The 14,257-nt window shown below is 40.9% G+C and overlaps 2 protein-coding genes across 2 annotated transcripts; one reads left to right on the top strand and one right to left on the bottom strand.

The window, feature by feature from the left end:
- Nucleotides 1–184: 184 nt before the first annotated feature.
- On the top strand, nucleotides 185–2,839 carry LOC308334738 (uncharacterized protein). The gene is made up of 2 exons (XM_080791543.1): nucleotides 185–506; nucleotides 1,642–2,839. The coding sequence occupies exons 1-2, from the start codon at nucleotides 216–218 to the stop codon at nucleotides 1,786–1,788; spliced, it is 438 nt and encodes a 145-aa protein (XP_080647669.1). The 5' UTR covers nucleotides 185–215; the 3' UTR covers nucleotides 1,789–2,839.
- Nucleotides 2,840–6,136: 3,297 nt separating this feature from the next.
- Nucleotides 6,137–13,588, bottom strand: uap1l1 (UDP-N-acetylglucosamine pyrophosphorylase 1 like 1). The gene is made up of 9 exons (XM_080791709.1): nucleotides 13,209–13,588; nucleotides 12,906–13,110; nucleotides 12,579–12,754; nucleotides 10,470–10,642; nucleotides 9,830–10,023; nucleotides 7,576–7,716; nucleotides 7,120–7,305; nucleotides 6,875–6,941; nucleotides 6,137–6,688 (listed from the first exon to the last, which is right to left on the bottom strand). The coding sequence occupies exons 1-9, from the start codon at nucleotides 13,486–13,488 to the stop codon at nucleotides 6,584–6,586; spliced, it is 1,527 nt and encodes a 508-aa protein (XP_080647835.1). The 5' UTR covers nucleotides 13,489–13,588; the 3' UTR covers nucleotides 6,137–6,583.
- Nucleotides 13,589–14,257: the final 669 nt, after the last annotated feature.

Genomic DNA, 14,257 nt, shown 5'->3' with positions numbered 1-14,257 from the left:
ATTTTTATTTTTCACATCCAGACCAAATGCCTTTTGTCCAAGTAACAGGTTAGTTAGACTTTAAAGGGCACTTTGCCAGTTAGCCACTTCAGCCTGACCAATGGAATGCACGCCCATTCATGCACATAATGCACGTCGACAACATCCTCTACGGGACCCGGGCCCTTACAGAGTGGTATTTTCATTCCATTCCCTGAGACTCCACCAACACAGACATGAAGCCCAAAGCTCTCGCATCGAGGTTGTTTGACAGAAATGCAGGTGCTACGGGACACGCACAAAGCGTATGGACTAAGTATGAACGGCAGGTAGATTGCACGGATCAACAGTCCACTTGTCACGACGGTGTGCAACAGCAGAGTGCCGGACGAAAAGAGAAATGCCACAGAGAAGTTCATTTTGCGTTTCTGCCAGAGAAGTACACGCCTTTGATAGAGGACGAGTCTTTAGCCAGAGACCGAGAAGAGAAGAAGAAAAAGAAGGGAAAATACGATAAAATGAAGAAGGTTGGTTCTCAATCTCAATACAAATTCACGTTCTGTTTCAAATAATTCAAAATAACCCAAGCCTATTGTTACTTTGTAAGTTTGTATATTAGGTTGTTAACGTAGCATTTTCGATAAACATTCTCATCAGTCGTGTGTCGGTTTCACGTCGTTACTCACGCTTTGTCCTGTAGGCCTATACAATAAAGCAAATAAGTCTAATCAATTAGCAATATGAAGGAAAAAACGATATGAATCTAAGAAAACTATGTCATGGCTGCTAACCACTGATATAGTATAGGCTACTAAGAGATAAAATAGCCTAATACAGAGAATCATTGCAGTAATATAATAATAGTGTTGTGTTGTCTGATGGGATGCCGATGCCTATCACTTAAAAGCAGCAAATTAAATTATCTTTAAACATCAATTTGATTAGAGTAGACAATTATCTCTAAGTCAATTGGCCCTAAACCTATATGAAACCTTACTGAAATAATTGTAGGCCTACACTATGTTAATAGGCTAGTCTATTTGGCTTGACTCAAAGTAAATACGAAAATCATCTGAGAGGTGTTGACTGGAGTGTAATATCTATTTTTCTTATAAATGTCAGGCTTCCTGTATCCGCTTCAGCTGGCCTGTCCTTTCCTGTTCAAGGAAAATGGAAAGCTATTGTTTGAACTGGCCTGATTATTTAAGCTAGGAGAAGGAAAACAGACCTGAGTGACCCCCTCCTGCTGTGGAAGCAGTTTCCTGTTTAAATTTTAATCCCTTTTCCTTGACTTAACGTCTGTCAGAAACTTTGTTGAACTCAAGAGTATTTTATATGTGTAATGTGTATAGGCCTATGTGTGAAGGGAATGACCTGCAATATGAGCGTACAGTAGGTTTGACAGAGATGGGTTTACACTGAGGCACATTTTTGACCTTGTACAGATGGAGGTTCAAGGCCCAATGTCTGCAATTAAGTTACGGTAAACTGTGACCCTACCATGTACCTCCTAAAGGAAGTAAGAACATTTACTAAATTGAAATGTAACTAAACATTACTGTAATCACCTTTTTTCTGCAGAATGATTGATGTGTGTGTGTGTGTGCGTGTGTGTGTGTGTGTGTGTGCGTGTGTGTGTGTGTGTGTCCGTCTGTCTTTCAGAACGTTGGCAAGGCATTTCGCTCCAGCTGGAAATGTCTAATGCTCGGTCTGTACAGTTTTGCCCTGGGCTACTCTGTCCCAGCTACTACTGCTGCTACTGTGCCTGCTTGGTCCACATTATTTCATCAAGGTGGAGCCATGGACTGACTAAACTATAATAAATCAACTCCTATTTCAGCAATCCACAGCCTTGTGACCAAAGAGCATAGCTATACTGTAGAACTCTTCTAGATTTTTCTAAAATGTTATGTATACAGTAACCTAAACATTGATTCAGAAACATGAACTGTATCTTTCTGTCTTTAGTATTGCAAAACAAAACAGTTATTTTTGATGGAATAATTGTATGCCTCTGTGAAATGCATTCATTTGATAATGACTTTAAATCACAAAGTGCGATTGCTGCATGAAATGCACACATACAGAAATAGTACCTGCCGAATTCATAAACCTACATAATAGAGTACCGGTATACCTGGCTGGCTAGCACTCTGCATGTACTACTACTGGTTAGTCCTACAGTAAAGCGTATTTGTCTACAGTGTGCCCTCATGAAAATAATGTTCATGATACCCAGCTAGATTGTTTTCTAACAGGAAACACTGAGGGGCGAGGTGTTAAACTATTGCAGATTGCTTTCTAACAGGAAACTCTCTTTTTCCCCCTAGATTTATTTTTGGCATTTTTATTCTTTATTTTAGATGGGTCTGTGTAGAGAGACGGGGAGCTAAAGGGTAGAGTGAGTGAGAGAGGTGAGGCATGTAAGACAAGACAGGGGTTTGATTTGAATTGTGCACCAACTAGTGGTTCTCAAACTTTTCGGTCCGTGACCCCCCAAAATAATCATATGAACCGGGGACCCTCACTGTGACAATGACTTTAAGGCGTTTGACTCAGTTCCGCACAGATAAATATTGTGAAAATAGCCGATCTACAAGCTCACGCCTCGCAATTTCATAATTTTCACTCTTTCTTAGGTAATATTTGACAATTTGACCACCTTTTTAGAGGTATTAAGAAGTGTAATCTAATGATTGTATTGTTTCGTTTTATTATTGTATTTGTGTAGGCCTGTGTAGGCCTATATCTAAACTATGTTTGTGTTTTTTTCTGGACATTTTATTAACAAGAGCGCTATAACTGTAATGTTTCATATAATTGAAAAAGAATGTCAATAAATATATTGTTTAAAGTTTAATCTGTATACATTGATGGTTTGTTTTGAGAATGAGAAAACAATGTTGCACATTAAGCTAATCATCTCTGGGGGAGGGGGACCAACCTTCCTGAAGAAAATCCTTTTCTGGGGGGTCCTGACCATAGAGTATTAAAAGGATAGAGACTAAACTGGCGCGAAGCTCCGCCCCCTCCGCTATTCAGTGGAAGTTGCTCAGTGGCGTTTTGAAGCACCCGGAAGGCTGCCGGAAGTACCGTCTATTTGCTGATTCAGCATTTCACTTCCGCATTTGGACACCAAATTTTGGTGTCCAAATGCGGAAGTGCAGCTGGGCTTTAACATTGAGCGCTCGGTTGCACGGGGTTTCCTCGTCAAGAATCCACGGGTCCGCCTGCAGTCCTTCCTCTTACCACTAGGGACCAGCGCTTCAACATTGGAGTGCCTATACTGGCCCCTTGGTCCTGACCCACAGGTCGAAAACCAACACACTAACCAGGAACCGTCTTTACAGGAAAAACTGAGTGAGGGGCGAGGTGTTAACCTATTGCAGATAGTAATCTTTTCAATGGAAATGTAGTGGCAGATTAATTGGATTTACGGCAGGAAAGACTGGAAAGGCAGCGAACAGCAAATCATAACAGGAAAGTGGTGTAAATCAAGTTTGAAAACATCACAGCATGGAACTGTGGTGTATTTGTTTCATAAATGAACCATATTTGCTGCTATTTCACATCCGTGAGATATAGCATGCCCTAAATTGTCTCTTCTCTAGTTAGTAGGCCTAAATAACTTCAGCTGTTCTGTTCCTACATGCAGGATAGATAAGAATCTCAGAATAGCCCCTGGGGTGGCCACTATCTATTGACCACCAACAAATGGCCGGGTGTTGTTTGGAGCCTGTTAGAACACCTACTAGCTTCTTTTGTGACCTCGCCACACATAATATGGAGATATGTTGACCACTTGGTTTAAACTTTAGGGGGTTGGAAACCTGAGCCCACCCTTGCATTTGTTGTCTCTGTCCTGTAGGCCTACTGTATAAAGACCCAATGTAATGTACTGTAGTGTTAGTTCCCACAAGCCGTCAGATGGCTTGTGGTATCCAGCTCAGGGGCCTTGTGTCCAGCTCAGTGGCCTTGTGGTTAGAGTGTCCGCCCTGAAACTGGGAGGTCGGGGATCGATCCCCGGCCGGGTCATACCAAAGACTGTAAGAATGGGACCCAGTGCCTCCCTGCTTGACACTCAGCATCAAAGGGTTGGATTGGGGATCAAATCTACTAATCAAATGATTCCCGAGCGGCGCACGCTGCAGCTCACCGCTCCTTGGCTGCGGCTCACCGCTCCAATGGGTCAAATGCGGAGAACAAATTTCCATTTTCACTGTGGTAACGTGTGTGACAAATCGTATGACTTTGACTATGCCAGTGCCATGGTTGTTGCGTTTGGTAATAAACTGAGCACCAAATTAGTGTTTTCTTTGTTCGTTTGTCTTCGAAGTCCCAAAGGACTTTCACTTTATTTATAGACCTTTTTCACCGCCACATTGATATAGAAATAGGATAATCACGTTACCAATGATGAGCTATAAATGTTGTTTTGTGTAGAGCTTTCCAGTGAGCCAACATTCAAAATAGCAGCACCCTGATGAACACAATGGGTGTGACACCTGTGTTTATAGCTCAGACTGTAGAGCAGGTCGTCCAATGATCCATGGGTCGGCGGTTCGAATCCTGGCTCCTCCTGTTTACATGTCGAAGTGTCCTTGGGCAAGACACTGAACTATGTGACAATCAGGTATAGTCTGGTGATCACCGGAGAGACGGGTGACAGCCGGAATTTAGACGGCACCCGGGTGAGCAGTATGGGTTAGCGCCCCAGCCTGTGCCCTCCGTGAGGAGGAAGCCCAACAGCCCTAGGTGAGGCCTTTAGGAGGACCATGCAAGCAGCAAGCGGAGCCGCAGCACCAGTGCCCTGCGGAACCATTGCCCACCACTCCTGAATGAAGTGTCTGATGTTGGGACTCTGGTGCAACGCACAGGTCCTGGGCCTGGTGAGAGCCATCTGTCCATTGTACCAAGACATCAGAGACACATACTTCCCACAGATTACAACCACACACGGAGATTTTGAAAACATGACCAATGACAAAAAACTCCCATATCTGCTGGGCGAAGTACAACAATGTGCAAACACAGCAGCAAGATTTGTGAGTTGCTGTGATAGGAGAAGGATATCAAATGGAACACAACCACCCCAAAGACTAATCATTGTGTATATTCCTGCACTATACCTGCATCGAGTTATTTTGGTACACAGAAGTTGATCTATTGAAGATTCTGACCTTCAAAGTACATAATTTTTGTTTTGATTGTATTGCTGTATTGTTGTATTGTTCTTTCTGCTTTGGCAATGTAAACGTATGTTTTCTCATGCCAATAAAGCCCTTTGAATTGAATTGAATTGAGAGCAGGAATGGACCTGGTGAGACGTGGGGGGGGGGGGGGGGGAGAGATGCAATGCAAATGAAAGACATATACTGTGTATCCCTATTCCCTGACATAATTTTATAGCTAAACGGACAGAATTCTATTTTATTTGAATGATGAAACCCAGCTGCCATTAATAGTTGGAAATGGAAATGGAAATTGCGGAAATTGTAATTGCGGAAATTGCGGAAATGGAAATTGCGGAAATGGTAATTGCGGAAATTGTGGAAATGGAAATTGAGGAAATTGCGGAAATGGAAATTGCGGAAATGGTAATTGCGGAAATTGTGGAAATTGCTCTTCACTTATAGCTATCTATTTTCAGGTAGATTGTTTTATTTTACTCAGTCAGCCATATCACTAATAAAGCAATTGAAAGAGAGAAGTTATCAAGTATCATTAATGTCGTAATTTTATCTACTGGCCCCTGGCCCCTTGCCATTTTTGTAATGTGGCCCACAGGTAAATCTATTTGAGTATCCCTGCTATAAGCTACAGTACTGAAATGATGTGTATGACTGGTGAGTGTGAACCATTGAGACGGTTTACCTAGAATGTACTTTCACTGAGACTAGTCTTGTTACCATGTATGTGTAACATACATACCTGGCAATAATAATCCAATCAAATTAATTCAATAATTATGAATCTATTACATTTTCAGAAACCTTTTTTGTGCCAGTGATGGCCCAGAATATTTTTTTAATTGGCTTACACAATAAGTCAATAACATAACAAATTAACTTATTCTGAAACAATACAATTACAATTATCTTATCCTCATGCATAGAAGGAAGCATGAGGTCAGTCCGCTGCCCCCCCCCCCCCCAAGTTGGCAGAGGAAGTGTAGCGCCCAGGATTACATTAGATAATTGACACTGGGTGAAAAAATGTGTTGCAAAATCGTGGGATAAAAATTATAAGCAAAATAAAAAATGAAGGCAATAAAGGTGGTACAGGTATGCAGGATGCTGTTTTGCCTTTATATTGTATTCCCTTTATTTTTTAAGTATCTTAAAACCACTAGGGTTCATGTGGGTTAAAGGGTAACAGGATAGGTGGATGATTTAAGTAAAGTATACCCGATAACAAACATTTGGCAGGTCTAATATTTCTACAAATGCTGTACAATCTGTATATCCAGTCATTTTGGGGCATAAACAAGAAGTTGAAGGATACAATTAAGCCTGATAATGATGCACTGTGCATGTTCACATCATGTATAGCATATTATTTCACATTTTGGAAAAACTAGACTACATAGTGTATAGTCCATTCATCATTCATTAGAAAGTGTTACAGAAGACTGAAGTTCCTTTGCCCTCTTTTCATCCAGGATGAAGGGAGTTGTCACAGTCTTCCCTTTCAGCAGCTTCTCCAGGCCCTTATAAAGACAGAAAAGTGCATGGTTGAGTGGGTTAAAATCATAGCTGAGCAAGAGATTGCTTAACAGCTACTTTCCCCAGAAAAAAAGAAGAAACAATGGGGAAATGCCAAACCCCCCCTACCCCTAGCAACTTAAGTCAAATTTTCCCTTATGAACTGTAACTGTGCAGTTTCATGGTCTCACCTCTCCAAAATAGGAGACCAGTGGGGAGATCTCACATTTCACTGGAGTGTTGTCCTCTGCTTTCTCCCTGTCACACAGACACACAAACACACACTTTTGTTTATAAGTCAAAATAAAAAACTTGCATTGCATTTAACAGGTCTGGAATGCCATTTAAACTCCTCTAGTCTAAACCTTCAAATGAAAACATCTCTCGGAACACAGTGAATACAATTTATTTTTATTTTACTGGGTGTGGCTACAACCTGGACGTAGTGGGATGGACATTTCCATGATCATCTAACAAGATGGCTCCGGCAGCCTGGGCCCAGCGGCAGTGCTGTGTTAGTAAAGAGTGTCTGGCTGTTGTTGGGGTATCCAAGGCTACCCCATCTGCGTTTTTTAGGGGAGAAAACTCCTCCTCCCTCAAGACCTCAAAGGCCACAAAGTTCCTTTGAAGAAAAAAAATGACAAATGCCCTTATTATTTGAATCACACAATCTAGATGACTAATCTAATTCATGGTACAAAAACGCAGAACATTTTCAGTAGTATTCAAAAGGTTGGCTTAATACAGTTCGTTTTAGAGATCAATGAAGGAGTTCTCACTGTGAATGTCTATGAGATAATGGTCTTTTAGTTTCTGCATATACTTTGATTAAAGTTAATGGTTACTCAAGAACAAGCAGGATTACCAGAAACAGTATTGGGATAATTAATACCTTGAGAACTGAAAGGCATCAAACACAAACTTCTCCATCTTAATGCCATTGGGCTTGGTGGGTTTAATCTGATTGCCGTCGCTGTCCACAAAAGGTACTTTCTTGATTGCAGCATGTTGCGTTAGTTCTCCATCAAATGTCCTGTATGGTGAAAATATTTTTTTAAATGTAATGCATTTAATATTGGATTGTAGTGAAGAAGACATATTAAAACAATCCCCCATAAAGTATTCAAAGCAACTGTAATATAGGTAGAGATCAATCCAGGTGAGGGAAATATTGAATGCATGTAGGGAAATATTGAATGCATTACTATCCTAACATTAGGACTACTGGAGTGTTACAACATCGGCATTACTGGACGCACCATTTCAGTGATGTTTCCCTTATGATATACCAGGCAAATCAGCGGAAGGTAAATCCTTCTGAGCCTCCTTTTCAACCACTTGAACACCAGCATCTATATTCTGGGGGGAACGTTCCCACCAAAATAGCAGATCTACAAGCTTGTAGGTCGCTATTTTTGGTGAGGAGTGAACCAATGTACCAAGTACAGTTACAACAATACAATAGAGGTTGTGGTATATATATATATATATATATCTTGATTATATCACGGCTATGTGTCTTGTTAACACAAAGTTAACAAAGCCCATAGTCATGATATAATACGATACATCATGTATTACTGTTTTTATAGCATGGTTAGGTTACCAGTAATTAGCAGCAAGATTCACCCACAATTTTAATCCAGTGCAGCCATAATTTACATCATTATGCTAGGGAAAACTTCTGCGCATTCCAACTTGACCATTTTGGTTGACAACAACCACACCACATCCACAAACTGACAACATCCACACCACTGCTTGGTCGCAGATGCATCATCCAAGATCTTGGGAATTTAATCATTTGGGCACAAATATGTTTAGAGCCATCAGCTCCAGGTTCCTGTTGTTAAAGAGGAGGAAGGTAAATACAATTTGGTTCCACCAAGGGGACACCTGATTCCTCACAAACCCCCCCCCCCCCCCCAGAAGTCTAGGCAAGACCTTAACCATGCAGCTCTAAATGTTAATGTTTTTCTTTTGTATTTACCTTCATTTAGAATCATATTGTTAATAATGTAAAATCTTGAAGGGAATATAATGTAAGCAGTCAACCCATTCTGGGCGGGAACCCATATTGGTATCTTACCCCCTCAGGCCGGGAACCCATATTTGGGTTCTGTACAGTATGTACAGTATTCAAAAATGTATTTTTTTGATGCTGCTATATCAATATTTGAAGTTTTTCAGAAACCTTAGGTCAGGATTTAGAGGCGTTTTTAGAATCGGCCTTAGGCCTAAATGGGTTAAAGAATGACAAACATGGCAAGATTGTGGTATAAAATGGTTTCTGAGTCACTTCCTCTTTAGGTAAACAAAACAGGAAAATACTAAATCTTTTTTTAGAATAAAAAGAATAAGAGAATGGGATGTTTGAAGGCTTTACAATCCGATGGTTCCATCTACCACAATGCCGTACTATAGACTTCCGTTCCAAACTTGACAATTGCGAGTTTACAACTAAATGCAGCAGCATTTACCATTTGATTGTAGGGGGGATAAAGTTCTGCCTTATGGCCATAAAATATGAACACTCCTAAGATATTCCTTGAAGCAAAAAAGAAAAAAAATCCAAATTACACTTTGTAGTTGCAATCTGATATGGTTTTGCTAGTTAACTAGGCAACACTTTTGCAAAGTAGTAAAATTATACCAGTAGTTGCAAATTTGACTCCTGACACAATCAGGAGAAAAGAGCCATTTGAAAAGATTTCAAAAATACCAGATTGTGGATAGAGGGCAGATTCACACTATGGTCCCGGATGCGTACTCGGGACCACGTGGCAGATGTTGTGGTAGTGTGAACTGTGAATGCTGCGTACTGTTCCCGGGTGCAGATCACCCAACCGTTCCTGGGACCACAGTCATAGAGGTAGTCTCGGGACCGATTTAAGTGTACTCGGACACGGATCGATGCAATGTGAAAGCATTGAATACAGTTGAATGAAGTGTACTCGGGTGCAGAAGAATTAAGAATCATGGCCAGCAGGGACCAGGTAATCGTATTCGGGAACAGTTTGAATCAACCAGACTCAGTGTGAATCTGCCCAGAGTCTATCTAGCCATTCAAAAAACACTTTTATCTGAAGATTGTCATTTTCTCTCCAATGTGTCATGACATAAAAAGCAAACAAGAAGGTCCTTACTGTGCAACCTTTTGCAGAAAAGTCCTGGTAAAAAAGTGGTTGCAGATATTTCCAGCACTGTAGAGCAAGCCACCTCCAGGGCCTCTAAGCGCAGCCGTTTCTGGCTGGATCTCACTGTACTCAACTACCTGGTAGACTCCTCCCACTCTGCACACCACTCCAACCGGCTCTTCGGGGTATGCTTTCTGCACAACCTGAAATAAATTATGTAGGGGCATAATTTAAACTGAACTGTACAATGAATGCATAGTGGGTATAGATGTATCCGATTCCCTGATGAAGACCTTTCCAGGTTAATGCATTGTGGCTACAAACTGTGCAGTCTTCCCTTTACTTTTACTACCGGTATTTCTATTTACCAAGATCAGCAGCACCTCAATACTGTTTGTTTGCTATATGTATATTTTAACATTATAATCCTGTCATGGATCAACTTAGAATAGCAAAACAGAAGTTTAGGAAAAAGCTTCAAGCCAAGGAATCTTGACCAACTTACTGTATACATAAACAGAAATTCTAAACTATGTATGCAGCTCTGTGCATGTAAACATCATTCTTGTTGCCCTCAAGTCACAATGATCAAAGTGGATTTGCAAGAATTCCATTGTGTCTGTATTGCTTTCGGAAGGTATTACTATACCTTCGCTCCACAGTCTGCCCCTTTGCTGACACAGAATCCTATGAAGATGGGATCAGCTATTTTGACCAGGATGTTGTCCACACAGTAGACATGGAGATATTCCACTCCTCTCTTTGTCATATCCTCTAGTACCTTGTTATCCATGACTGCCCGGTACAGACCACCATTTCCATCTGACAAGAAGAGAATGAGGTTAACTTACAAGACAGTTTTTTTATGGAATAACAATGATGGTGTTAGTGAACACTTACAATTCTTAGAATTTACCAAATTAGGTATTATAATAAATGGCAAATAATTTTGCTTTGTAAAGTCTATGCTGTTAGTAACATTCACACAAAATTCAATACACAATAGTACCCATCCTTTATCTACAACCAGGACACCCAAGGACTCACTTCATACGGGTGTGATTCTTTTATAAATTATAATATAGCTTGTTGATTACTTTTGATGCAGTAATGTGGGCTTTTTTCTTTTCTTTCAGGTATTAAAAATTTTTCCTTAAATTGTCACTTCACTCTCATCTGAATCAAATCATGTGGGGACCCCCCATGGGGTCCCAATCCACAGGTTGAGAACCACCGCATTGAGAATTTGGGACCATAATGAACTATGCACTAACTGGCAGTGGCACATGCCACACAACCACTTGGAGATATTTTTCTATTTTTGCTGCGGTGCAACAAATATTTGGAGAAGCTTTCCATAGTTTAATGAAAGAAGCACTCAAGATATTTCAAGCAGCAGCAGGATACAATGGCCACATTCAAATGATGGAAATAACCTTGAGTGATATGGCCATGTTACATATTTAATATTTATACATAATTTGGTTCCATTTTGTACACTCTTGGGAGTTAAATTAACATATGTGTTACTCTGTAATGTAACCAAGTTTCTATATAAAGCTAAATTAGACCCTTTTGGACCCTTCCAGCAACCTAAACTTTTGCCCAGCCCTCTAGGCGAGATTGTGGCGCTAGTGCCAGAGAAATCTGTGAAATAAGCAGAGAAGAAGGGTCACTTCCCACCCGAGCCGGAAGTGATGTAGAACGGATTTGTAGTGTAGGCCTAGGGAATGGACGTACCATCTCCCCCCAGAGCAGCATCATGATTAGCGCAGCTCGGATTAATGTTTTAATAGGCTATAAACATGCCATTTTATGCCATTCTGAGCATAAATACCACTAATAACCCTGTGCGCATGCGCGTGTTCAGGGAAAGCATAGACATAAAAAGGTAGACAGTAGACACCTCTTCCGGCTCTGGGGCGTATGTCAAAATTTAAGGCACAATTTTCCCGAGATTCTTTGCGAAGTATAAGCCAAGCCCCCAGAAGGGCTTGCCAACGTTGAAGCCCTGATCAGAGCTGGGACTACAGGCGGGCCCCTGCATTTAGCACGAGGAAACAGTGCAGCTGGGGTTTAACATTGAGCACTTCCGCATCGAAAAAATGCGGAAGTAGACCGTTCTTCCGGGTGCTTCAAAATCTTAGAGTATATATGAATAGAGACGGCACCCGGAGGAAACCCTGAGGAGAAATGGACATAGTGGCCGAATGTGTTATTGCAGTTTGGACCCAAACACATGAATGCGCTGGTCTGTTGACTATCATTGCGCACGTTCATGATGACTATAGTATATAGTAATAGTTTACTATAATTAGATTAAAATACACGATAATCAACACTACACTTTACTTTACCATGTCTATGCTCGGACGTAGAATCGATTCATGTTGAAAATGGGTGAATAGCTCCTTTAATAGTGGGCTTCGTTGGTCATAAATAATACACTGTCCAGCCTGTATGTTGCAAGGAGGGATCTTGTGAGGAGAGCTGGTGCTCAATTCTCTCAACAAACTTAACAGCATTTTGCATCTAGTACTTACGGTACCTAGTAAATGACATAATACCCATGTATTTATTGGGCCATTATTAACACCTGCTAGTTGGTTTATTATTACTGGTATTTTCATATTTGGATATCAGACTATACATAATATAGACTATATTTATAATCCAAATAGTTTCTTGAATAAATACAAATTTCTGTCACAAAGTTCAGCAGTGATTACTAGCCTACATTAAGATCTTCATCACCTACCTGGGGCCATGGCTACCTTTCCTTTATTCTGCAGGATAATCTTCCCATCAAAGGTCACTGCTGGTATCATTCTTTGCTCAAACATAATTATATTTGATGGCTCCAAGCCAAAGTAGTGATTTTCCTTGAAGAAATTCTCAGTTGGTTTCAGGGTGAATTCACTGGTCATTATGTACCTGATGGAAGTTACACAATAACAGTCAGAGAGAGAGAGAGAGAGAGAGAGAGAGAGAGAGAGAGAGAGAGAGAGAGAGAGAATTCACAACATTGCACATGTGAACACTTTCAGTAAATACCGCGCATTTGGGGAGACAGACGCAATCTTACCAAGGAACTGTGCATTTTGAACCATGTTTTAAAGTCGCCAATTCCTGTATTTTGCGAATGCGCTCTGCCTGGAGTTGGTACAAGGTTTTGCTGCTTGGGAGACCAACGTTGTACATCCCTTTAGGATAAGACACCCCGAGGCGGGTCCCCTGACCACCAGCCAAAAGCAAAACTGCAACTCTGTTTTCTGAGATTTGCAGGAGTCCTGCGGAGTACATGTTATGAATGCAGTGTACCATTTTTTATCACGACCACTTTGAATGTTTAATGGGCTATGAATGCACAACAAAGACGGTAAGTCACCTTCATTTTCCCAATCTGCCAGAGTACTCTCCTCGCTTCTCTGAATGCTGCCGACAAACTCCTCAGGCAGTGGTTCTATGTGTTGTTCTACTCTCACGGACGGACCACTTGCAGCTTTTGCGGCTCCCTCACAGTGGGCTTTTAATTCACTAAGATCTAACAGAGACAATTCACTGAGGAAATTGTCCCGATCTTCTTCAGTGAGCTCGGACCAGAATCCCAGGACGTGAGATTGACCTGCATTGTCTAAATGTAGCTTGAGCTCCTCAAACGAAGGCATTGCGTACCCTGGTCAAACTGAAAAGTAGCCAAAACGAACTTTTATCAGAATATCACACTCTGCCTCGATCAGTGTGTTGTTGTTCCCACTATTCGGTCAGGTATTTATTGTGAAGAGGAAGCGACGGCCCCTTTTCATGACGAACTCGTGACTGAGTAGGGCAGGATCCGAACAAGGATGTCTTGTGATACTGCTGACATGAAGGTAAATATTACGCCGAATGTGTTTATAAAACAATGTCATAATCATAAAGTGTCTTGATTACCGGTACTTGCAAAACAAAACAAAAGTATACTGTGTGTACTGACTTCCCGTTTGGGGTTTGTCGGGAGCACGAGACCGTTATTGTGGCTGATACTGGACTCCAGCCTATGCACTTTAAAGCAGAAAAACGGTCACTCGAGTCAGCTGACCACCAAATATATAAATAAAAGTATCATAGGCGTCATAATGGATGGCATATTAATTGTTATCTGAGCAAAACTGATATGTGCCATTGTGCCAAATAGAGATTTTTGGCATAGGGCCTATAGAGATTTCTTAGTTTCTTCGTTCTAAATTTGTTTTCCTATAGTTAAAATAATGTAAATAGTAATATACTACACCAAACACCGCAACACAATTAAGGCAATACTTAAAAGTGTAAAGGATTTATTTAATTAATATAAACCAAATATATGCTACTTAAAGGAAATACACATTTGGCTCTGGCTGCATCAGGGAGGGAAAAGTGAGGCAAAGAGCAAACTTATTAAATAGGCCCAGCCCC

The sequence above is a fragment of the Protomyctophum bolini genome (genome assembly GCF_963924005.1).
Source record: "Protomyctophum bolini genome assembly, chromosome: 19".
NCBI lineage: Eukaryota > Metazoa > Chordata > Actinopteri > Myctophiformes > Myctophidae > Protomyctophum > Protomyctophum bolini.
This window is presented reverse-complemented; position numbering and strand designations above follow the sequence as displayed.

Bases quoted from the DNA above. Each gene is read 5' to 3' on its own strand.
- uap1l1 (XM_080791709.1), bottom strand. From the start codon at position 13,488: ATGCCTTCGTTTGAGGAGCTCAAGCTACATTTAGACAATGCAGGTCAA. The intron at 7,306-7,575 runs GTATTAATTATC...TTTTCTTCAAAG, and splicing joins GATGCCTTTCAGTTCTCAAG to GAACTTTGTGGCCTTTGAGG. The intron at 6,942-7,119 runs GTTGTAGCCACA...TCTGTGTGACAG, and splicing joins GTCCATCCCACTACGTCCAG to GGAGAAAGCAGAGGACAACA.
- LOC308334738 (XM_080791543.1), top strand. From the start codon at position 216: ATGAAGCCCAAAGCTCTCGCATCGAGGTTGTTTGACAGAAATGCAGGT. The intron at 507-1,641 runs GTTGGTTCTCAA...TCTGTCTTTCAG, and splicing joins AATACGATAAAATGAAGAAG to AACGTTGGCAAGGCATTTCG.